Genomic DNA, 27,476 nt, shown 5'->3' on the forward strand with positions numbered 1-27,476 from the left:
CATTCCTAAAGAAACAAGAAAGAAGTTAGACTCTTATTCACAAGATGCTATCTTTCTAGGCTATAGTGAAGAATCTAAAGCCTATAGACTTATGTATATACAAAATCAGCAAATTCTTATTTCAAGAGATGTTCTCTTCAATGAAAATCTACATGATCCACAAACAACTCCATACTTACAAAAGGACAATGAAGAATTCTTACTAGATTTAGAATTATTAAAACACCCTTCAATAACTAAAAGAACCAATGAGCAAATCTTCTCTTTTGTTCAAAGTATGTCTTCCACATCAATGTCACTACTATAAGAAACACATGTATTTGATCAATCACCAATACATAGTATTCCTTCAAATGTGGGAGAACAACCCCCTTCTCACATTGATGTCATAGAAGACTTCTTTCAACTATCATTACCAAATGATTAAGAGATCTTACGTCTTGTAGATGATGAAGTACATTCTACATTGAAGGCTCCAAATCTTCCTACTAGTTCTAAACCAATAAGAAATATTCAACCAACAACAAGATTGTTGGAGTCTATACAAGGTAGAAAAGAATATAAACGACAATGTAATCGACATCACCAAGTCCACCTTGTTTCTACTCACATAGAAGCTCCAAATTCCATTCAAGAAGCAATGGAGAGGGTTGATGCTTATGAATGGCAACAAGCAATCAATGCTGAAATTACATCCTTAAATAAGAACAATACATGGCACATGAAAAATTTACCTCCTAATTAAAAATCAATCAGTTCAAAATGGATTTTAAAAATCAAAACTAAAGTTGATGGAAGTGTTGAAAAATATAAAGCAAGGCTAGTTGCTAGAGGTTTCACCCAAGTTCAAGGTATTGATTACACAGAGATATACTTTCTTGTAGTCAAACTTAACTCTATCAAAGTTCTTCTTGCTTTAATTGCTCAACATAATCTGAAAATACATCAATTAGATGTTAAAATAGTCTTTTTAAATGGTTTTATAGAAGAAGACATTTATATGATTATTCTTGAAGAATTACCCTCTATACATACTACTAAGGTATGTAAATTAAAAAAATCCCTATATGGTCTTAAACAATCATCTAGAGCATGGTATCAACGATTAGATCAATACTTAATCCTTCACAAATACCAACGTCTCGAATCAGATACAAACATATACATCAAAAGAGAACATAATCAAGATTTTACCATAATTACAATTTATGTTGATGACTATATTGTTATCAGCAACAAGCTTCCTTTAATTCAATAAGTCAAAGACATTCTCTAGCAAGAATTTGACATGTCCGATAAAGGATGCCATTGTTAATTCTAGACCTAATTGTGCTTTTGCTATCAGTGGTTTAGTACAATATCTCTCTAAACAAGGACCTACACATATTCAAACTTTGAAAAGAACTATGAGATATATAAAATGTACATTATTCTTTGGAATAAAATATCAACACTTACCTCAAGGTGATATTCTCCATGGTTATTCTAATGCTCATTGAGCAGGTGATAAAGACATCCATTGCTACACCTCTAGTCTTTGTTTCTTATTAGTTGGAGGAATTATCTTTTGGGACAGCAAGAAACAACAATCTGTTGCTTTGTCATCCATAGAATCAAAATACATGGCTTTAACAAAAGCAACCACTGAAGCCATATGCTTGAAAAAATTATTACATGAACTTGGATTCCCTTAACATATACCAACCATCATATACTTAGACAATCAAAGTGCAATTGCTCTCAATAAAAATCTAAAATATCACTCCGGAAGTAAACATGTCGATACATAATACCATTTTACAAGAGAAAAGATACTTGTCAAGGAAATTAAATTAGAATATGTTCCAACCATACATATGACATCAGATATATTTATAAAATCTCTTTTGAAAGAGAAAAATTTTCATTGCCTATCTCAACTAGGCATGTAACTTATTCCTCTCAATTCAAAATAAGAAACCTATTCTATAATAATTCAAGCATTGTTGGTCTATTCAAAATTACCAAACTTTCTACAATAATCATATTTTGATACATCATGGAGTGGGAGAACACATAGTAAGCCACATCACTCCAAATCCATAAAATATCAAAATACACAGATTGCCTGCCATAGCAGTAGCAAAGTCCGCCATGACTAATCTCTCATTGGTTGGCAACTCCACTGCAACAACGGAGCTTGCCACAGTAGTAGTGGAGCCTGCCATGGCCGGCCTCGCATCGACGGTCAATTCCATTGCAAAGCTTGTCAAGGTGCCTACATCGATAGTCGACCTTCCATCAATGTATACGCAAGTATCAGAGCCGATCTTCACAGTGGCAGCAATCTTTAATAGCAACAACACCTCTAATAACAATAGCAAAAACAACTTTGCAACAAAAAAAGAGTGTGCGCAAAGCAATCATGAAACACAATCTAACAACAGTTCAAAATCAACAAAGAAACACATACCTTCTCAGATTTGAAGAAGTAGTAGGAGAGTTGCGAAAGAGCTCTACATCAATGCAATACCCAAAAAGGAGATTGAAATCTTATATTTCTCATACATATTTCTCATAGTGGATGAACTTCCATAATAGATGAAATCAAATTCAAGGATGAAGATTAGTGTACTAGTAGGAGTATTGGAAGAATTATATTGTATAATATATTAGTCTCATGAGTAGAATACTATCTACTCTATATTGATTTTATACCAAGAGTTGTGACTCTTGGTGTCATTGTAGTACACACAATATATATATATATATATATATATATATTGTATATCCATTGATCATATTAATAATAATGACGTTTTCAATACTTATGGCCCTTAGTTTCTTTTAATCCAGATTGAAGTAAGTGAAAGGAAGCAAATAGGAATATTAAAAAATTATCAATAATTACAATGATGTAAGTGTTCTAAAAAAGTAAGTGACACAACTTTCAAATTTTACATTATATTTTCTCTTCTGAAATAATGGTGATTTTTTTGGATTTAAAAACAAAGAAATTGAATATTGTTACATGGTTTACACCAAATGGCAATGACTTTTGTAAACCGCCTTTACTATGAAAAGAGATTTCATACTAATTTGATACTAAATGGTGCCAATTGGGCATCCAACTTTATATATTGAAATCTAAATCTTTTTTTTGACTCACTATATAAATTAGAAAATTCTTAGTTTAATCAGTGCATTTAAGATTATACACTGAATGAATTCAAAAAAATACATGATTTAATAAACAAGTTGGGTATTGCAACATTTCATGTTCAAAACCTTTCAATAAATGTAGGATCTCAATAGATGTATGATCTCAAGTAAGGACCTCTATTATTTTTTAAGTTTTGATTGTGATACTTGTTTTTGTGTCACAGTTAATTTGAATCTAGTTTATAGAATTCTTCTTGCATCAAAGCAAATTTTTTTACTTATCTCATTTTTCTAATTAAGCTCTAGTTTGTTGTTTGAATATTAGATTTTAAAAATCAATTATATTCTTTGTTGCATGCTCAACTTTTTAAAAGCTTTGTCAAAAAGGAGGTTTGTAAACAACATGTGAAGCCAATTTCTAGAGGTGATAGCAAGTTCAACAAAAGCAAGCATAAGGAGATTGTTCTTGTTTTCTAATGATTGATTTTATATATGTAGTAAAAGTTTAATTTATAGTAATTTTTATAATATAAATTAATAGATGCCACATCCTTGAAGTAATTACCTAAGAAATTGGAGTACTCCATATCATGTGTGCTTTTGGATGAAGTAAGATAAGAAATTAAGTAGCATGGAGCTACAATTGTGGTTCAAAGAAGGCAGTGAATACCACACACTAAATGTAGATTGTATGGTAGATAAATGACTTTTTGGCAAGTCAATGCTTGAATCTAATAAGCACCAATTTGCATAGTTATGTATGTTTTTAAATCCATTTTTTAATGATATTTTTCTTTGTTGTGTGATTGAGCAACGATATTTGGTAGATAATAAGTTATAGACTACATTTCACTTCTTGGTTTTTATTTCTAAGACTCAAGATATATTGTTTTGGCTAATACCAAAGTTGATAAGCCTACAAAGTTTTGTTGAGATAAATCCATTATTAAAATTAAAGCAACTAGTGATTCTATTTGTCTATATAAGTCTAAAAAGTACATGTAGAGAGAATTGAATATATTGTAAAAGATTGTGTCAATGCAAGATTGCTTAATAACAAATAGAAAGCCACAAGATATGAAGAACTTGGTTGTCTTTGAATCTTTATTGATTGCTTTAATCTATTTTTTAAGAAAAATTTGGAATAATATCATTTGCTTCTTTGTTTATTAAAATATTTGCTTTTATATATAAAATGCTTTCATTGACTTCTTTGAAAAATATATAATCAAAAGTTTAAAATAAAATATAATTTAATTTATTAATTTTAATAAGATTAATAGAATAAGAAATTAGATTAATTAAAGAATCTGTGTAAATATTTTATTTATACAAGATGAAGTTTGGGATGAAATAGTCTTTGAAATAATATCAACTATCATTAATGCTACTAGAATTGATGTTTATTTTTTCAAAAAAGAAGAGCTTCCTATATAATTGGTTACTTAGGATAAAAAGACAAAGATGGTCAAAGCCATCTCCATTTTTATAGCTATAGTATGTGACAAGTTTTTGACCATTATTGAAGCCTTTCACATAGAGCTTTTTGATGTTGGATTCATTTTAAACAATGTTATAGTAGTGACTTACTTTAGTAATAGTTGCTTCTCAAATGACAACTCTAAAATATTAGGATGGCTAAAAGAACCTCTGTAGAAGACTACTTCAAACTCATCAAAGATTTGACTTTCAAACTTGTTAGTATTAATATTGGAATGGATCCTATAAAAGATATGTATATAGTTTTGAAAGGATTTTTTAAGAATTAAGAAACTTTTATTTTACAATTTAGTATAGATCTAACTAAGATTCTTTTGATATATACACCACATTGATTAAACATATACAAACTAAAAAAGATTAGAAGAAAAGTTGTTATGAAGAAGTGATTAAAGAAGCCATGTATAATATTGAATTCTACAACTTCAAAATGTTTGGTCATCAAGATCAAATGATTGAAGAAGCCATATACACAATCAAATTCTACAACCTCAAAATGTCCGGTCATTAAGGTTAAATGATTAAAGAAGCCATATATATAGCTAAATTCGACAATCTCAAAATGTTTGGCTACTAAGATCATGGTCTTTGAAGACGTGGATATAAAAATTGTGGTAGTTAAAATAACTATTATACCACAAGCTGTGATTGTCATCAAATGAGTACGTGCCATTATTGCAACAAGCTTGGAAACTAAAAAATTCAATGTGAATTAAAACAATTTGACAAACAAAGTATCATATTTCAAGCTCATGCCATTGCTATCCATTTCCTTAAGGAATACTCTTAGACCCAAGTTCATCTCACTAAAATGTATAATCCTTCACAATTTTATGTAGTTAGTACAAGGATGGTTATTACATATTAAATAAACATTTTGAAACTAATCTTATTAAATATTTCATTCCATCATGGTTCATGGGTTTTTTTGTATCCAATCATATTATAAGAAAGCAAGATTTACTAAACAACTTGAAGCAAAGCACTTCCTCCAATATTGATGTTACTACTACAAAAGAGGCTACACTTTCTATATTTTGTAAAAGAATTTCTATTGTCAATAATAAAGTCTTATCCAATGTTTTATACATGCCTGATTTGTATTGCAATCTTATGTCTATAGAAAAATTGGCAAGTATTAGATATTCTACCACCTTCAAATCAAAATCATATATTGTCTATGATACTAAAAATCCTAATTGTATTATCTTTTGTAATATTTGTGACCAATACAAAAACTTGTATAAATTGCATACTACTTTGTTGGATTCCAAAGTAAATATTCAACTACTTAAAAATAATTATGGAATATCTTATAAAAAATTAAAACACCTTGTTTATGTTATTAGAATCAATGAGGTTCAATATACTTCCATGGACCTATATGACTTATGACATAGAAGATTTAACCATCTTAATAATCAAATAATATATCATATGATTATAAGATAAATAATTATTGGAGTATCCATACTACCATTTATTACAAAAAATTATATATTTTTTATTATGGACAAGAGTTACAAAAAAAGAATTTTAAAACAAGTTAGATCTATTGTTTCATGTCTATTAGAACTTCTTTACAATAACTTATATAGTCTTCTACAATCACATATATATATATATATATATATATATATATATATTTCTATAAAAAACTTCATTAAATTTATATTTATCTATTTTCTTGCTGCAAAGAACAAGACATTTTAATACTTCAAATCTTTTTAACTTATGATTGACAAAGAATTTGGGCACCAAATTCCATGATATTGTATAGATAAAGAAAGAGAATATCTTTTGATTTAATTTTTTCACTTATGTTTTTCTTATGAAATTTGATATTAACTCACAATTCTATCAATTCTACACCAAAATTGTATTATAGAGAAAAAGAACAAGACATTATTAGAAGCAACATAGAATATTTTATTTTATAGAAAAATTTCAATATTTTTTGAATTAAATCTATGCAAGTTGCCACTTACATGCTTGATAGACACTCTATTATGACTCTTATTAATAAGATACTATTTGAGATGCTATATGGATATTGTCTTGATCTTTTATACTTATGTATTTTTAGGAGTATATCTAATATTCATATATGACATGAGTTTTGATACAAACTACAAGCTAAGGCAATCAAGTGTATATTTATTGAAAATAATTTTGTCACTGTGGGATATTACTGCTACAATCCAGTTCAAAGCAAAGTCCTCATTAATTCAAATGTGTCTTTCTTTGAATACCACCTAAATAATTTTTCTTCATCTCTACCTCTTATTAATTTCTTTGATAATTTTCTATCTCTTATTAAAATATTTGAAGAGGTTCTAGAATCTAAAATAGAAGCAGCAACAAATATGTATGAAAACAAATCAGCTTAAGGTATAAATTAAACTCAATTGAACCAAGATAATGTGGATGAATTAGAAAAGGTTGAAGTTGCACCTACTATTGTACATGTTGTTCCCACTAAAAATCAAAGTTCAACTAACATGACGTTCTATCCAAAGTAAATAAAGTATTTCTTCTATGCAATTTTGAAGATTGTAATTTGTACATTCTTCACTATGCAGATATATGACATAAAGCTTAAAGAGGTATTGAATGATCTATCATGAAAAGTGGCCATACAAGAAGAATTTGACTTTTTCATAAAAAAAAAGACTTTGGCCTTTACTAAGGTTTTACTAAGGAAACATGCTATTTCATGTAGATGGATGTTCAAGGTCAAATTATTAACAATTAAAGATATTTGATAATGACTAAATTAAAGGCTTCTCTTATTGCTCAAGGCCTTGAACAATATGAATGTATCAACTATAATGATATATTTGCACTTATAATAAGGTAGTCCATATTAAGGACAAATATTGTATTTAACATCTCAAAAAATTGGAGCATTAATCACATGGATGTAGTCACTACATTCCTAAATAAAATGTTGAAGAATTAATGAACATGTAGCAATCAACTAGATTTGAACCACTAAGATTAGAGCACCTTCTATGCAAATTGTTTAGATCTATTTACAAACTAAAGCAATTACCATTGTATAGTATAAAGAAATTGACATATATCTTTGAGCATTGATTAGATATATAATAAATCATATTCTAATCTCTACCACTCTATTGAAAGTGCTTCTAATGTAATTATTCTTCTCTATGTTGATGATTTTCTCATTACTAGAAATAATAATAAATACATTGTCAAAATTAAACTACAGCTCTAAAACAAGTATAAGATGAAGGACCTAAGAGAAATCCAAAAATAATGGGAGTTGAATTTGAACACATTATAATAGAATATTGCTTTGTCAATGTTTTTATCTTCAAGAAATGTTGGATGAATATAGAATTACAAATTGATTATGTGAACACACTTTCCTATTAAAGAGATTCATCACTTAATTTAACACAAAGGCCTCATTAATTAGGACTACTCAATTTTGTATGATGGTGGTAAACTTCTATTCTTCACTAATATAAGACATTATATAAGACATGACTAAAGAAGCAATTTATTTGCAAAGGTTGCTTATTAAAATATACATTTTATTTCCATCTAAGATACTAGTACATTTGTCAAATGAATTAATTTAGTTTGATTTTTTTGAAGCTCGCATTTCCACATTATACAATTTTAATCTTAACTGCAATAACATGGACTCAATTTGTCATGTTCAAAATCCTAGACTTTATGCAAGGACTAAGTACATCTAACCAAAGCATCACTTTGTACAAGAACAAATTCTTGAAGAAAAAGTCTCTTTGAAAGATATTGTCACTAAATTGGAACATGTAGATATATTCACAAAACAAATTATTAGACAATGTTTTGATAAGCCTACAAGTTTAGTCAATCCATTGGATATCCTCCGATAGATGTAGGATCTCCATTATCCTATAAGTTCTGTCTTTGGTGCTTGTTTTGGTGTCACAGTTAGTTTGTAGAATTCTTCAGTATATGGAATTGGTGCTTGGACATGAGATATTTATCAATAAGAAGTATACCTTACACAGCATTATATAGACTTTGCTAGTTTGATCGCTGTAGTAAACAACTGCTGTTGAGCTAATTAGCTGCTTTTGTCCCATGGGCATGGGTTACGAGTTCACATTCAAACTCTGAACTACAATACAAATCCTTCACGAAGAACACGCCCACTAGAGGAAGGCAAGGCACGCACAGGAAGAATTATGACACTGAAACGCAACAAGAACCGACTCCTATTTTATACATATCGCCTTCACCAATTGCACAGGACGCGGAAGTTATGTTCAGGCTGGTATGGATGACCGCCAACAATCTCGACAAACTCATGACATGATTTAATAGGATTTGATGTCATTCTTGACACATCATTTATGCATCTCTCATTCCAAGAACAGGTTGTGCACAAGCTAGTATCCTTGAGTGCAAATAATGAACTCGAAAGTACAGATCGAATGGCAGGAGTCACCATGACGAGACCGCAAAACCCTGGGGCATAATATTAAATTCGGATACAACATTATAAGGCAGTCGAAACCCCAAGCTTGCAAGTCGGAGTGACGTTCTCCACACGACATTTCAAGCAAAACCCGTAACAGAAACCTAGGTGTTGGTAGCCCTAGTGTAAATTTGCTGGTTGGCATGGGCAGCAACAAGCCTGATAGTGCCCTTAGCCATCAACTCCTTGATAGCTTTCCTTGCCAAAGATCCAGTGATCTGCATACAGAATGCACCATTAGTCCAAAAACAATCCACGAACGTAGTAACAAAAGATTTAAGCATAAGTGAAATTGGGGTGGATTAAGCAGGTGAGGTCACTGCACGCAGCAAAAACAGTCATACCCCTGGATCTGAAATTGACTAAATCGATCCAGGCTGGCGAAAACACTTACATTAGATCTAAAATCTATCATACAGCAAGAGTGTTCACAACTACATCCCTAAATGCAACTAACACACTAATGATTTAGACCCAGATACCCTAGACCTAAGCTAGCGATGCCTTCCACTTCCACAACTGAAACGAGCACAATATAAGACTTTCGATCTAGCTGAGGTGGCACAGATATAGGCTGCCCTGAATCAATTGGAACCCAGAACACAATCAGATACTTACACGAAGTCGGTCAGAGAGCACGGAGGGAGTGACCAGCTTGAACTTGGGCACCTCCGACAGCAACTTGTCGTAGGTTGCTTGGTCGAATAAGACCATGTTGTTGACCTTCTCCTTTTGCTTCCCCTTGCTCCACTTCTGCGTGAAGAGAAACCATGGCTACTGTTAGGGCATACTTCCTACACTCCCCGATCAACTAACACCCAACACGGTCCACGGACGTTATCAAAAGCTTCAGAGACATTCTCCTAAAAAAGAAAGAAGGGTACATCACCTTCTTCTTCTGTTTGCCACCACCGCCGCTCTTGGCGGGCTTGGATGCAGGGGGCGCTTCTTTCTTCTTAGGGGCCATGTTTGCGGCGTGCGATGAAGGACAAGCACACACAAGAGCAAGAGAGAGACGTCGAGACGAGGGCGTCGGGGGGAAAAGGGGGGGCTGGACGGGCTAAACCCTAATATGGTCTACCCGACCCACCATTCCCACCACACCCATGACGGACGGGACCCGGTCGCCGGACCCGGCTTCTCCATCCCCCGCTTTGTGGCACACCCCATCTTTGCCTTTAAGAGGCTGCATCTTTTTCGCCTTTGGCCCTTTAAACGGAGGGATAAATGACCGCCTTTTGGACTTACTGTGAAAGATTTCTTCGAATAAACATTTGTTTTCTTTTATCTTTTCTTTTATCTTATTTTTCAACACTTCGACATATTTTCTTAAATAAATAAATGTAACTATTTGGAGAATGGAACACATGAGTTGTAAAAAGACACTCCAAGGTTGTCTTTGTTGAGAGTGTTTAGAAAGACACAAAAGTAATAGTAAGTAATACACACACAAGAGTAGTAGTAAGTCATACACACAAGAGTGTACAGGTTTTTGTAGTTTAATAACATCATACGTCACTGTAGTACATCTTTACTTGATGATCACTCATGCACTTAAGTAGATCAACAGCTTGGGATTAGATCCAGTTGGGGTGGATTCTAGAAAATTCTAGCAACATATGGCCATACAAATTGTCCGATTCATTCAAGCATCGAAAATGCTGTCAATACCAAGCTAGCCTTGGCACGTCTCCAGCACATACTCCTCATCAATTTTTGCCCATCGATACAGCTATTCGCTTCACACGTTCATGGCAGGTCCTGGATTATTATTTTATTTTTGGTAGAATTTAGTTTATTAGACCCAATAAATTTATATCAATTTAATTTAGGAAAATAAATAAAAATATATATTTTTATAATTTACTATATATATTTAATATACAGATGTAAAAAATTGACTTTAAAATAGAAAAAAATATTTGATATTATTTCAAAATAAATTTATTTTTTGATAAAATTTAATCAATTCTTATTTAGATTATGAAACAAAAAATTATATAAAAAATCTTTTAATAAAATTAAGAAGATAAGATAAATGATATGTAATTTAAAATATGATGTTTTTTATAGATGATAAATTATTCTTAGATATATTTTTTAAAGAATTAAATATGCATCAACATATATATATATATATATATATATATATAAATCTTGATTTTATTATGTGAAATAAATGGTTTTTAGATAGAAACTCAATTCTATGCCTTTTATGAGAATTAGGAAAAAAATATCATATACATACTCTTGAAATATATTGAAATATCAAGAATATTCTTATATTCTTGATAATAGAAAATCAACCCCTCACTTTTGTTATAATATCAAATCTATCCTTCAATCTAATAAGATATCACAACTATTTTTTTTTTAAGTTCAAGTGGAGCTCAATTTATGTGTTGTAAAGAAATTGGTGGACCCTCTTCATCAACTTGAGATTTATGTCTCTAAGAATTTTGTTCAAAAGAACAAAAAATCATATGTACATGTGATTTTTGCAGCTTCTAATACAGCTAGCAACTATGTTATTGAATTCAAGCCACAATACATATTTAACATAATATCCTACCTTCACACTTTGACGTTTTAAGAAGAATTTCATTTTGTCTCACTAATATCATATTACTTCATGCCTTTCCTTCTAACTCTTGCATTGCCTAATTTTTGTTAGTACAAAAACATATATCTTTCTTAGTTTGTAATATTGATAACCAAGTTAAAGACTTCAAACAAGAGTTTTTAAGTTACCAAAGACTTTGTTTGGAATTGAAGAATTTCTACTTTGACATATCATTTAAAACATAAATAAAATTCTTTTAATACAAATGACTTAAAAGCATGAGTACAATGCAAGAATTCAACATCCTTTGTAAAACTTAGATATAAAACCAAGACCATTTAATGGTGAGTTAAAATTCCATAGCTTCAAATCTTCAGTGCTTTTTGCCATGAATTGCTCACAAATAAGAATCTACAAAAATTGCTAAAACTTCAATGGAATTCAAACACTGAAAAATATTAGATTTGAACTAAATGTAAGGTCAAAGAATTGATCAATTTAACGATCATTCTTATAATAAAATAAGTTATTTATGCAATGATGAAAGATCTAAAAAAACTATAATAAATAGTTATAAATCATTTGATGCTACTATTTGACTTGAATGGAAATATGACATGTTTATGAGCATAGTGGTTTTTTATTTGGAAACTTCCTAATTGAAATTAATGAAAAGTTAGGAGAGTGTGTTTTGAGTTGTATTACTTACTTTTATTTTCTCAAAAATTTTGGAAATTTCTTGTCCTTTTCTCTAAGATTTTTACCATATATATAGTGAGGTAAATGCAATTCAACCACTATTTATTTTAGATTGAAGCAAGAACTTTGATGTTATCACAAAAGTGATGAATACATTTCTTATCATCAAGAACATATGGATATTTTTGATATTTCAACATATTTTAGAAATATATATGATATTTTTTTTTAAAAAAATATATATTTTTAAAGTCTATGTGAACAAGCATGAAAATATGAGTTCTTGTAATAGCACAAAATATCATAGTAGTAAACATAATAAAATGATATTCAAGAATAGAAAATATATTCAACTTTTTAAACTTGATAAAATACTAATCTAACCAAAGCATAAAAGAAAATATTCAATCTCTTCAAAATAAAAATTTTAACTCAATTTTAATTTTTTTTTATATATAAAGAGATTTGATATAAATACCAAATAATAAAAATAAATAAATAAATAAATAATCAATACTAAGATATTATAATTTATAATTAGAATAATATATATATGTATATATATATATATATATATATATATATATATATTATCTTATATAAGTTAAAGAACTTCTTATGGCAAAACATTGATAAAGTTAATCTATTTTTTATTTTAAAAAATACAATCCAATTTTTTTGAGAGAAGAGGGAATATTTTTGGAAATCTATATTTTGAAAACAAACAATAGTTGTCAAATGTTTGTTCCAAAGATTAAAAGAAAATTAACATAATATAAATTTTATTTATTTATTTTTAATTAGATTATTTGAATTTGAGAGAATAACATTATCTTTGATAACAACATATGAAATGGCACATATTTACATCGCTTTATCTAAAATAGTATTGTGGAGTTTATACAAAGAAGGTAAGAAGTAAGAAAAATAATCTAGAAATAACTTGAATACAATTTCAATCTTTTTAAGAAATAAATTAAATTATAGATGTCAAATAAAATCTAAAAACACACACATGATTTTTCAATCAAACAAAAAACTAAAATCCCTTCTAATAGCACACTCCTTTATACAATAAACAAAAAGTAGAGTAGTAATTTGGATATACTCAAAATTTAAGTTACACTCTATTAAAATCTACCTTACAAATGAAAATAATAGAAATGAGAACTCAATAGGATATAGTTTGTATTGAGAATATTTAGAAAGATACAAGAATAATAGTAAGTAATATATACACACAAGAGTAGTACTAAGTTATACACACAAGAGGGTTTCTAAGAAGAGAGAGCTTCATACATAAAAATCTATTGATCTGTTTGTGTCTTGTATACAAGAAGAAAAAGGGGAGAAGATAAACAATACTTCTCCACTAGACTCTAAATACTATAGCTATAGTATTTATTGTAGTCTACAATAAATATTATAGAGAGCGCAGGCTACATTTAATGATCTCAACACTCCTCTTTGCTCATCATAATATTTACATAATATAAAATTTTTATAGAATTATAATCTATACTTTTTTGTGATCTTGCAAGATCAGCAATTGTTGCCTCATTAAAACCTTAGCTTGGAAAACCTTATTGTATTTAAGGACAAAACCATAGATTAAGGAAAAAGAATACATTATTTTCTTTAATTACTTAAAGAGCTCATTAACTTTCTTATTCAAGAAAAGCAAGTTGCCGCATATCAATGCCATAAGTAAGTTGACGATGGTTGCACAATGAGAGAGCTTTGGTGAAGAAATCAGCAAGGTTATTTGTAGATTCAATTTTCTTAATTATAAGTGCTTGATTAATAATCAAGTCATGAGTATAACTAAAATACCTTGGATCAATATGCTTTGTCATGTCGCCTTTAATGAAACCAACTTGCATCTGTACAATACAAGCACTATTATCTTCATGCAAGATAGTTGGAGAATCATCATATGAAAATCCACAGATTGTTTGAATGAATTTATCAATTGATTGCAACCAAATACATTCTCGAGATGCTTCATATAAGGCAATAATTTTTGCATGGTTGAATTTAGTTGCAATTATTGTTTGTTTCACTGATTTCCATGATATTGTAGCTTCATGTCTTAAAAATACATGTCTTGTTTGAGATTTAGCTGTTGCAGTATTAGATTTATACCCTGCATATCAATATCCAACCAATTTTGGATCTCCGGATTGTATGTAGTATAATCCCAAGTCTTCAGTATTTTTTAAAAAATGTAATAAATGTTTGATGCCATTCCAATGTCATAGTGTTGGACGTATACTATATCTTGCAAAAACACTAATTGCAAATGCAATATCTGGTCTTATAGATGTAGCTAAATACAAAAGTGCTCCAACCACTGCAAGGAATGGATATTGATCTCCCAATATTTCCTCCTCCTCCTTATATGTAGAGTATGGATCATGACCATTATGACCACGTCCAACCATTGGTGTGGACAATGGATAAGCATCAATCATATTAAATCTTCACAAGATTCGTCTAATATACGTCAGTTGGTAGAGAAAAATACTATCATCTGTTAAATGTATAATCTGAAGACCAATAGAGAAAGTTATTTTTTCTGATATTTTCATATCAAATTCACGTATAAGTAGGTTAGTAGCTGTAATACATGCAGATGTAGTGCCCACTAGGTTAAGATCATCAACGTATACAGCGATGATCACAAAACGAGTTTTATCTCGTTTGATAAACAAACAAAGGATTAGTGGATTACTTATAAAATTATTTGTAATTAAATAATTTTGAAGATGTTGATACCATATGCATCCAAATTATTTTAAACCATACAAGGCCTTACATAATTTAATACCATGATATTGTCTTGGAGCGGGTCCATTTGGAGTTCTTATTTCTAAGCCAGGTGGAACTTTCATATAAATATTTGCATCAAGAGAACCATATAGATATGCAATTATTACATCCATCAGATGCATCTCAAGGGTGGCATCAACTATCATTCCAATAATATATCAAAATGTAATTGAATCCATGATTGAAAAATATATGGATTCATAATCAATGCCAAATCGTTGAGTAAATCCTTGAGCAACAAGACGAGCTTTATAGTGGGTTATTTGACCTTGAGCATCTCGCTTGTATATTAATATCATCTTATATCCTACAGGGTGAGATATAAGAGTGTCTACAATTGAATCAAAGACATTCCTCTTACGCAAAGAAGCATACTCCTCCTCAATAGCAGTTTTTTATTTTAATCAATCAGAGCGACACATCGCCTCCTCAATGGTTTGAGGTTCAGGATCATCTTCCTCACAAGAAAGGGCTTCTATAATCATATATATAAATGATTCATCTACCATAATAGATGGTCTGTCCCAAATATCATCAGTAGCACAATACATAATAGATAATTCTTTACTCAATTTGTTCTTATTCCTTCCAATTCCAAGATTGTTTTTCATAGGAATTGAAGGTACATTACGCATGGATATATCATCATGAATTGATAATCTCGCACCATGAGTGGCAATTTCTTGAAAAATAATATCAGGATTAGTCAATTTTATAGCTTTCTTCTTATGTGGTTGCTTATCTGGTCCATGAGTTTTTTTAATTGTTGTTGTTATAACTTGAGGTATTGTAGTCAATGGCACTACAATCTGAGTAGGTGCATTCTGAGCCTCATTAATAGGAACTCTTGTAATTCTAGAGACATCATTGAAGCCATTAGGTGTTTCATCTGTAATCCATTTTAGATGCAAAATTTTAGCAACTTCAGTTTTTGCCAAAGATGTCCTAAGATCAAGATTCATTATAAATATTTCTCGTGCTTCAAATATGAGTACTTTATTTCTTTGTTGATTGGATATTCCTCCTTCAAGAGATGAAAATACATTTTCTTCAAAACGAGAATTTTACAAATGTGCATGTAATAATGTGCCAGTTGATGGATCAACAATAAGAATAATGCTCGGTGAATCAAAACCAACATATATGCTTTCTTATCGATGAGTTCCAATGGTACGCTGTTGAAGCTCTGATACTAGAATCCAAGTACGGTAACCAAATATTCGTAAGTGAGATGCATTTGGAATATGATCCAAAATGAGCTCATGTGGTGAAACAATTTCAAGAGAAGAAGGGCAGAGGCATATTAATGCTGCAGCATGTAAAACTGCATGACCCCACATAAATGCAAGTAAATTTACGTGAAGGAGGAGTGGCCGGGTAATGAGTTGTATACGCTTTATAAATGACTCTGCAAGTCCATTTTGAGCATGTTCATATGGAACACAATATGTCAACTCAATTCTTATTGTAGTACAATAGTCTTCAAAAGACTTTGATGCAAATTCTTTTGCATCATCTATATGCAATATTTTTGTAGGATAATCAAGAAAATATGCCCAAAAATGAATAAGCATAGATATAAGATTAGCAAACACCATGTTTTGAGTTGATAATAATGAAACATGTGGTTATTTACCTGATGCATCAACAAGGATGAAAAAATAATAAAATAGTCTTGATATTGGATTAATAGGACTACAAATATCACCATGCAATCTTTCAAGCATTAGTAGTAATTCTTGTGGAAGTTTCCAAATTGAAGGCTGAGTAATCATTTTATCTTACACGCATGCACAACATAATTCCATAAAGTCTACATATGCAGGCTTTAAATTATGTCCAGTTATACATGGAATAATCTTTCTAAATAATGTGGATCCAAGATGTCCCAATCGTCCATGCCAAAGAGAAACACAACTCTTTGTGATAGATGATACAAAATTAAATATAATGGAAGGCCAAATCATAATTCAATATAAACCATTTTCTGTAACAAAAGCTTTTTCAATAACTTTATGGTTCTTCACAAGAACCAAAACCTCTTTTCTATTTAAAATAGAAATCGAGAGGTGATAACTATTAATACACACATCTCGATAGCTGATCAGTCTCTCACGTGCTAAGGGTACAAACATCGCATGTTTACATTTTATGATGGAACCCGCAGGTAATTTTACCATTGTTGTGCCCTCTTGGAAACAAAACGCATTTATTCTAGCCACGGTCATCATATTTTTAGTTTGCCAAGTTGAATATTTTTCAATAAAAAATCATCTATCTCGCAAGATAGTATATATTATTGCAGAATCAATAAGCATATCATTTGATTCATTATTAGAGGTTTTATTATTCATATAAGCCTCTAGGTCATCAACACCAATTGAATCCATTGACACATCCATGGTATGAATTTCATGAGCCTCAGCTCGTACTTTCTTATTTTTTTAGAATATTTTAATAAAATATTCTAAAGTATGGCATGCACGTGCTAAATATCCAATCATTCCACACTTATGGCAAGAATGCATCTCTAATTTTTGTTTTCTACTATAATTAATAGTAGAATGTTTATTCTTTCCATATGGGTAGAAATGGTCATGACTATGACTACCCTGATACTTATAAGCACGTTTTCCATGTTTATATAATTTTTTCTTAGATTTTGAAATACTAAGTGCATGAAATTCTGGAACTGTAGTTCCAATAGGATGAGCTTTCGCATTGCCTAAGTATAGCTCATTTTGCTTCTCCGCAAGAAGTAGATAGGATATGAGATCAGAATGACTTTGAAATTTCATGTTCCTATATTGTTGTGCAAGCACAGCAAATACAAGAGGGAATGTAGAAAGAGTTTTTTCAATCATTTCTTCTTCAAAGATGTTTTTTCCACATAATCAAAATTGTGAGATAATACTATACATTTCACAATTGAAAGCATTTAAATTTAGAAAATCCAAGATACGTAAATGTGTCCAATTATGACGTGCGCATGGAAGGAAAATGGTCTTTTGATGATCAAACTTGGATTTAAGATTCTTCCAAAGTTCTACAGGATCTTCCATTTTCAAATATTAATATTGTAATGCACGTACAAGATGACAATGAAGGAAAAGAAGTGCTTTCCAACGAAAAGTAAGAGGAATAGAAATACTTATTGTAAGAGATTCTTCAAATATAATGGCATCCAAGAGTTGTTCTGTAAATAAATTTGCTTTTGCCATTTTTATCCATAATACATAATTGTTTCCATCCATAGTAAATGGTGGAAATAAAAGAGCTTGAAAATGTTGGGATGTACTAATAATAGTTGGAACCATAGTAGAAGCAGTTGAAGATGTTGAAGCACTCATTATAAATAAATCTGTAAAGAAAATACAAGATCAAGTAGAAAAGTTGAGTAAAACGTACCTTAAAATATAAAGTCAAATAAAATGATAAACTTGAACTTGAAAAATAAAAATATTAATTTTATTTATTTATTTATTTTTATAAAAGAGATTGTAGATTAAGGCAACAAAACAGTAGTAGAATGGTGACAGTGGTAGGGCGACATGCAACAGCGGCAGCGTGTCAAGGACAAAGACTCGATGAGAGAAAATATACACAAAAACGCTATCTCGATATAATAAGTCAAAATATAAACAAGTATGTATATTAAAAGGAAACTGGAATGGCTATTGCCACAAGACAAGAAACTAAAGACTCTTGAACCTGGATTAGAAGCAAGAAAGGAGTTGACAAGAGTAAAGAAGCCTTCACTCTTGTCTCTATATATACTATCTAACTAGGGGCTACGTGGCGACGTTCTATAGGACCTCCAATATGTATTGACTTTGTAGGACACATGCCTTGACTTACAAGGCAAGTTTTTCTACGTGTGGGCCACATAGTTAGCTTGATCTTCAAGCTAACAACATGTGTGGCACATGGCCAACTTGTTGATCACGTTTCTAATCCAAAAAGTCAATTAAAGACACCTATGAAGTCAAAGCAGCGTTTAGGAAGTTTCTAGGAAGCTTCTATATTAAATATTATAGAATTAACTTATTTTTATCTACTTTTACTTACTTCTACCTATTTCTATATGTAATTATTAGCTTACATGATTATGGCCGTGACATTACCCCCCCTTCTAGAGACGAGTTCCACGAAGAGCAGTCATCATATGTTTAGGAAATCTATGATGGGACGAATTGTATTCGCCACATACTCTGATCTTTGTTCTCTTCGAAGATGATTGATAGGGCCTCTCAACCATCGGTAGTGTCCCATACCAGGGTGGGAAGACCACCTAGTTATTTGATCATTGTTGAGGCCTTCGTAACTTCCTTCCAGTAGAATATTTGGAACACCATCAGGAGTTGTTCCTACCTCTAGCAAAATCACCAAACATCGGGAGTCACTTCCCAAATCGTGATACCAAACGCGTTGTATCTCACCATCTATTCGAGGAAGAACATGTCGTTCTTGAAGATCTTCATCTCGATTGCGTCGTCTTGAAGATTGTGACAATCGTAATATCTCGTCCGGCAGGTCAGCAAACAAAGGTTCTTGAGTTGAATCCACTGGTTGTTGGCTCTCCATCTAATTAGTGTCACAAATGCAAAGAAGTTACAAACAAGGATAGAAAATTGAATGTTATCTTGCCTCAATCTTGTCTCTTTTATAAGAGAGATTTTCATCTTGGTTTTGATGGATGTAGTTGATGAAAAACTTTGACTTTAGCTGATGCATTTGCTAGATTCCTGAATGGCTCCCATGTGCATTCACTAATATCATATCCGCGCCAATGAACAAGATATTCCAGCTTATTTCGGCACCGCCTTGAGTCTAATATCTCTTCCACCTCAAATTCTTCATTATTATCTACTTCTGTAGGAAGCGGTGGCATTTGTCTTCTTCCTTGTATATCCACTGTCTTATATGGTTTAAGAAGAGACACGTAGAATACAGGATGGATCTTCATTGACTCCGGTAGATGTAACCGATATGCAACTGGGTTGATCTGTTCAGAAACAAAAAAGGGGCCAAGCCTACGATAGTCCAACTTGTTACAAGGTCGAGGAGTCTTGAAATTGCGACGAAGTAGCCATACCTTATCACCCACATTGAGTTGTGGTTGCTCCTTACGATATAGATCTGCGTTTATCTTTTGTCATTCTTGAGCTTCCTTCAATTGCATCTTCATTATTGCATGTAACTCTAACAACCGATTTGCCATATCTTCTGCTGCAGGATTATCAATTTTTGAAAAATCAAAAGTATCAAGTCGTGGATGATAGCCATAATTGGCAAAGAAAGGTGTTTGTTGTGTGGAAGAATGTACCATATTATTATAAGCAAACTCTGCCAATGGCAAAAGGATTATCCAATCATCTTCTTGGTAGTTGATAGTACACCTTAAATACTGCTCCAAGACTTGGTTTACGTGCTCTGTTTGTCCATCAATTTGAGGATGGAAAGCCGAAGATAGCTTTATGTCCACTTTTAAAATCTTGAAAAGGGTCCTCCAGAATCTTGACACAAATTGAGTTCCCCTATCCGATATGATATCTTTAGGTAATCCATGATAGCGATAGATATTATCACTGAAAAGCTTAGTTGTTTCTTCACCTATGATAGATTTTGTACATGGCACAAAGTGTGCCATCTTGGTGAAACGATCTACTATCACAAATATAGAATCATAAGATCTTGAGCTTAGAAGATCTGTGATGAAATCCATAGAAACAGAAGACCATGGTTGTTCTCGTATAGGTAATGGCTGAAGAAGTCCGTAAGGTCGATGACGAAGAATTTTTGATCTTGAACAAATATCACATGATTGTACAAAGTCTTTGACTGACTTCCACATTTGTGGCCACCAAAAATCTCTTGATATGAGTTCCAAAGTCTTATTATATCCAAAGTGCCCTGCTGCTGGAAAGTCATGACGTGCTTGAAGAACACGTAAACGTACTTCTCCTTCTAGAATATATAGGCATCCTTCAAAATATAATAGATTATTCTTGAACTCGAACTTAGAAGAATCATGAGACTTGGAAGAATTATTCTCGATATCATAAACAAGAGGGTCTAAGGACATACTGGACTGGATTTGCTTGAGAAAAGTTGAATCAACAGTCAATGTTGATTTCATTGCTCGGAGATGAAATTGCTCTGGTTTCAAGAAGACCATTCCTTGTTGCTCAAAAGCTACATCTCCTTCTTTTGGTGCAAAAGAAGAACATCTAGATAGGACATCAGACAAACCTTGTTGTTTTCCTGGCCGATAAGTGATAATGAACTCGAATCTTGACAAAGACATACTCCAACAAGCTTGACGACGATTCAACACGCGTGTTGACATGAAATACTCGAGGTTCTTGTGATCTGTATACACAACGACTGGACTAGAAGCGCCTTCTAGATTATGACGCCATTCTTGAAAAGAATCCACGATCGCAAGAAGTTCTTTATCGTGGATCTCATAATTGATCTCGGCTGCTGAGAATTTTCTTGAATGAAAAGCTATCGGATGAAGTTTGTCATCTGTTCCCATTTGTGATAAAACTGCATCCAAGGCAAAATCTGATGCATCTATTTCCATAAAAAATGCCTTGGAAAAGTCAATACGATATAAGACTGGTGCAGAGACAAACGATGTCTTCAAGGCTTCAAATACTGCTTCCGCTTCTTGATTCCATTGAAATTTATCTTTACTAGTCAAGCGTGTAAGTGGAGCTGCAACTCGTGAGAAATCTTTGATGAAGATCCGATAGTAATTGGCAAATCCCAAGAAACATTGGACATCTCTTACTGTCCTTGGAATCTTCCAATCCATGATTGTTTGGACTTTCTTAGAATCCATCACGAGACTATCATTTGAAATGATGTATCCTAAAAAGTCAACTTGAGTAGTGTGAAATACACACTTTTCCATCTTGGCGTACAATCCTGCATCTCTAAGTTTTTGTAATACTTGACGAACATGTATTTCATGTTCTTCGACGTTCTTAGAATAGATCAGGATATCGTCTAGATAACAGATGACAAAATTGTCTAAGAATTCACGAAATACATCATTCATGAGATGTTGAAAAGCAGCTGGTGCATTCGTGAGTCCAAAGGGCATGACATTATATTCGAAATATCCATACCTGGTTCGAAACGCAGTCTTCCATTCATCTCCTTCTTTGATCCGTACTAGATTATATGCTCCTCTTAGATCTATTTTTGTATAGATCTTAGCTTGATTCAATTGGTCAAGGAGTCCTGATATCAAAGGTAATGGATACTTGTTCTTGATTGTGATCTTGTTGAGTCCTCGATAATCAATACACATTCATAAAGATCCATCTTTTTTCTTTACGAATAGAATTGGAGCTCCTTTTGGAGATTTTGAATGGCGTATGAAATTCTTCGCTAAATTCTCGTCAATATATGTCTTGAGTTCAGCCATCTCATCTTGCGATAAACTGTAAATTGGTCCAAATGAAGGCTGAGTTCCTTCCTTGAGGTCGATTGAACAATCATATGGGCGATGCTCAGGAAGAATATCTGCATTTTTTTTCTCAAAAACGTCTTGATACTCTTGATATTGACTTGGAATGCCACTTAAAGTCTTTATGTTTTCAGAAATAGATGCAGCATAAATAGCAAAAGTTGATCCTTCTTTTGCTGCATGTATAAATGCTTTTGCACCTATCAGTACGGGTTTTACTATACTAGACTTATAATTTTTTACTTGGTTGGTAGAACTATTAATAATGCTCTGAGAAAAGTCAAGTTTACACGAATTCCAATCTATTCGAGGGTTATATTTTTCTAGCCAGGATAAACCTAAAATAACTGGATTGGATGGAGATTTAATTATGTTAAAAGCTATGTAGCTATCATGACCGTCTATTGTTACTTTTATAGGATGAGTTTCATGAGTGACATCTCCAGAAGACAAGGGACGACCATCTATGACTTCTACATGTACTGGTTTAGGTTTCTTTATAAAAGGTATTTTACGACTTTTAACAAATTTTTCATCTAAAAAGCATGCTAAGGCTTCTGAATCTAATAAAGCAGAGGCTTTGTAATTCTTAGGTCCTAATTATAAGTCTATTATAAAACAAGGAGAGGGTTCTGAGGAGAGGATAGGACCTTCATTAGGAATTGTACAAGATTCCAGCTGCATGGTCCCTATTGTAGCTGGACGAATCCGTTTTCTGACATGTTGTCTTCTGTGACCGTCGTACCCCTCATTTTATAGTTGTGTCGTTTCTTTGGACAATGTTGAGCAGTGTGCTTAGGTTCTCCGCAATATAAACATAATCCTTCTTGACGACGACGAATCTTTTCTTGCTCAGTTAGGGGTTTAAAACGTACCGCGTCAATTTACATGTCTTCTACTTTCGAATGTACGTTTGGCAAAGATGTTGATGTTGCCATTGAGTAATAACGTTGAGGTTCCCGTGAATGATTCTCGAATCGAAATTCAAAAAGTCGATTATCATATTTTACCGCAAAATCGATTGCTTGACTCAAAGTTTGAGGATCAGGTAAGTTGAGCATCAATTTCTTTACTTCATATTGCAATCCATAAAGAAATTGACTGATGAGTGCAGCATCATCCCACTTCATGTCAATTGCAAGTTGTCGAAATTGTGAAGCATACATTGTTACTGAGCGATTTCCTTGTCGCAAAATTCGGATCTTATTTGTTGCAACACGAGTTGCATCGTGTTCACCATACATAGATCGAAACTCCGCCAAAAAAACTTCCAAATTGTCCAATATTGGATTTCGTTGTTCAAGAAAAGACGAAAACTACGATAATGTAGAATCAGAAAGTAGAGTGCCAATAAACCTGACTTGTGATCTTGGAGTTGGATAGCTTTGCAGTTGAAGTTCAATTGCCAATTGTACTTGATTGATGAACCCTCAAAACTTTGATCTCGTACCATCAAATTTCTCGGGTAAGGCAATTCTTGGTTCTCTAGTGCTTACAGGGTGTTTTACAATTGGAGAAGGAACGTGATTTGTTGTAGATGTTGAAGCAGCTCCGATCATCTCTATATCCCCACTTTCTGCTATTCTTGTTCTTTCTTGTGTTGGTGAATTGAGTTGATGCATCGCAAGCATTAACTCCCTCATTTGCTCTTGCATTTGTGCCATTGCACTCTTCATTTCAACAAGCTCTGCCATAATGACACTAAGAAGAAAAATTTGTTTGATACTGCTCAAGACAAAAGAAAAGAAAGACTTGATAACAAAGAAGATACTAAGAATAATATCAGTTTAGAAGTGGGTAATCCGCAAACTTCTTATACGCTTATGTCTTGTCAAGAGAAAGGAGTAATCCACTCTTACTCAAGAAAAATAAAGCTCTGATATTGTAAGTGCACTCTTGTCAATCTGTCAAGGACAAAGACTCGATGAGAGAAAATATACACAAAAAGGCTATCTCGATATAATAAGTCAAAATATAAACAAGTATGTATATTAAAAGGAAATTGGAATGGCTATTGCCACAAGACAAGAAACTAAAGACTCTTGAACCTGGACTAGAAGCAAGAAAGGAGTTGACAAGAGTGAAGAAGCCTTCACTCTTGTCTCTATATATACTATCTAACTAGGAGCTACGTGGAGACGTTCTATAGGACCTCCAATATGTGTTGACTTTGTAGGACACATGCCTTGACTTACAAGGCAAGTTTTTCTACGTGTGGGCCACATAATTAGCTTGATCTTCAAGCTAACAACATGTGTGGCACATGGCCAACTTGTTGATCACGTTTCTAATCCAAAAAGTCAATTAAAGACACCTATGAAGTCAAAGCAGCGTCTAGGAAGTTTCTAGGAAGCTTCTATATTAAATATTATAGAATTAACTTATTTTTATCTACTTTTACTTACTTCTACCTATTTCTATATGTAATTATTAGCTTACATGATTATGGCCGTGACAAAGCGTTAGCATCAACAGCGGTAGGGTGGCAGTGGTAGCAACGACAATGGCTGATTTTACAGTAGTTCAGCAGTAGCTTAGCAGTTATTTGGCAGTAGGTGCAGGGAGCAGCAATGAGCAAGCTGAGGTGAAGCTAAGCTAGATCAAGTATTCTAAGGAAGTACTCTAAGCAAGTAGGACAGAGAGTGGAATAAGTGCTCTAAGCAAGCAGCTAATGTGTGAGAGGCTAGCAAGGTGAGCAGCAAGATCATGAGGCAGATAATAAGCCAGAGTAGCAATAGGTTTGAAGAGTCAAGATTAGAGCAAAAAAATTGTCATAGTGTGTAGAAGAGAGTCGTGTTGATAACGTGTTGAGAATATTTAGAAAGACATAAGAGTAATAGTAAATAATACACACACACAAGAATAGTAGTAAGTCATACACACAAGAAGGTTTCTAAAGAGAGAGAGCTTCATACATAAAATTCTATTGATCTGGTTGTGTCTCGTATACAAGAAGAGAAAAGGGGAGAGGATAAACGACACTTCTTTACTAGATTCTAAATACTATAGCTATAGTATTTACTATAATCTACAATAAATATTATGGAGAGCACCAGCTACATTTAATGATCTCAACAGTCCTTTTTTAGTGAAGTGATACTCTACAAATAAGTTGTAACATTTTTTTTAGAATAAGTAAAATTAATAAAAAAAAATAATCATTAATTACTAGAAAATTTATTACATTGAAGTTGCTACGATCGTACCACCAAAGATATAGAAAACCACCCACATGATATTATATTACAAAAAATCCAAATAGATTCCTTAAAGGTACTTCAAATATTAAAATTTTTAATTAAAATTTTTTAAACTAGGAGAAATCAACAATTTATATGTAGATTTATGTGATAAATTTTTAATCATATTATTTTTAGATTATAATAAAAAAACACGTAGAAATTACTTGATTTCATTAAAAAAAAAACAGAAATTTAAGAGTAGAATTTTTGTAAGTATTGCTTTTTGTACGTAACACCAGAGCTCAATTGGAATAATCGACGATTTCTGAACGAAGTCTACAATCCGGCAGTCCAGGCGAACGTCGTCCGTCCGCCTTTCCGTCAGTCTGTAAGACAGCACCGACATCGTCCAAGGAAACGAACGTCGCCGTTCCGTCTGTCCGTCCGTCTGTCCGTCCGCCTGTCCACCCGTCCGTCCGCCTTTGACACGGAGACAGGGCCTTTCGATCGAAGCAAGCAGACAGAGAGAGCCCGAGCAGCAAATGCGAAGAAATCTGCTGTGGATGCGATTGAACATCTGTTGTTGTTGCTGTTGTTGTCGAGATCATTCGCGTCATGTGTGCTGCTGTGTTCACTGTTGCCGCAGCTCCTCTTCGGCTGGTGTACCGATCGTCAAAACCTCAAGCATTGTCTTCTTCGCCGCTCGGAGTACTCTCGTTTAGCTGCGCCCAGTGGTATGGGACGCGATTGTGGGGCGGAAATGGCAATTCGGAGAGCTGGATGCTGTCCAGGAGGAGGAATTTGGAATCGCCGGTTCCTCTCGCGCCGATGAAAGCTGGGAGTATCGCTACTCACGCATCGATTAGTCCACGGTTTTTTTTTTTCCCCCCTTTTTTCCCTTTCCCTTTTTTTCTTTTTTCTTTTTTCTTTCAATTGTATCGAGGTGGTTTTGTGCTGCAGTACAGCATTTTGTTTCTAAAATTCATGGTCGGATTATTTTGGGTGCGGGGAAATGGGGTGGTTGACACGCGCGCGCATTTAGTGGCTATCTGCCTCGTTTAAAGACAATTTCTCCGAAACTGTGACATTTTGTTTTTCTGCTAATGAATGTGTTTTTCGGTTGCTCGATTTTGTGATGTTTGAGTGTGTGCATGTAGACATACTGAGGCGGAGTTAAAATGTGCATTGTCTATGGAAGTCTTGATTCTCTTATCATTGAATTCTATAACTCACTAGAACTCTGTGCAATGGAATTCTATCCGTTTGCATTGTGGAAATGTCTGCAATAAGGAACACCTTCATTTGGATTTTGCTCGGAGCTAGAGCATTTGAAGGAATTTGAATGAAAATTTCCGCTGAAGCACTGTCGATGTTGAGGATTTGAAGTTTGCTTTTAGTTATGTAAGCCTCATCCTATGATTGTCATTATGCAATTTTAAAAAAAAATCTTAGGCTATGGACAGGGACGGAGAACGCTGAAGGAGAGGCTCCAGAATGGCGAACAGCTCTATGGAGCATTTTCTGTCTCTTTCTCTCCAGTTGTCGCCGAGATTCTTGGTTGGGCTGGCTACGACT

At 32.7% G+C, this 27,476-nt stretch overlaps 1 protein-coding gene across 1 annotated transcript; it reads right to left on the reverse strand.

The window, feature by feature from the left end:
* Positions 1-9,119: 9,119 nt before the first annotated feature.
* Positions 9,120-10,174, reverse strand: LOC112294059 (small ribosomal subunit protein eS25). Its single transcript, XM_024544182.3, has 3 exons — positions 10,032-10,174; positions 9,761-9,895; positions 9,120-9,360 (listed from the first exon to the last, which is right to left on the reverse strand). Exons 1-3 carry the CDS (start codon positions 10,107-10,109, stop codon positions 9,247-9,249), a joined length of 327 nt encoding a protein of 108 aa, XP_024399950.1. The 5' UTR covers positions 10,110-10,174; the 3' UTR covers positions 9,120-9,246.
* Positions 10,175-27,476: the final 17,302 nt, after the last annotated feature.

This window comes from Physcomitrium patens, chromosome 17 (genome assembly GCF_059467195.1).
Source record: "Physcomitrium patens ecotype Gransden chromosome 17, ASM5946719v1, whole genome shotgun sequence".
In the NCBI taxonomy this organism is placed as follows: Eukaryota; Viridiplantae; Streptophyta; class Bryopsida; order Funariales; family Funariaceae; genus Physcomitrium; species Physcomitrium patens.

Coding starts and splice junctions, on each gene's coding strand:
- LOC112294059 (XM_024544182.3), bottom strand. CDS start 10,109: ATGGCCCCTAAGAAGAAAGAAGCGCCCCCTGCATCCAAGCCCGCCAAG. Junction 9,896..10,031: donor GTGGCAAACAGAAGAAGAAG/GTGATGTACCCT, acceptor CTCTTCACGCAG/AAGTGGAGCAAGGGGAAGCA. Junction 9,361..9,760: donor TGCTCTCTGACCGACTTCGT/GTAAGTATCTGA, acceptor TTCTGTATGCAG/ATCACTGGATCTTTGGCAAG.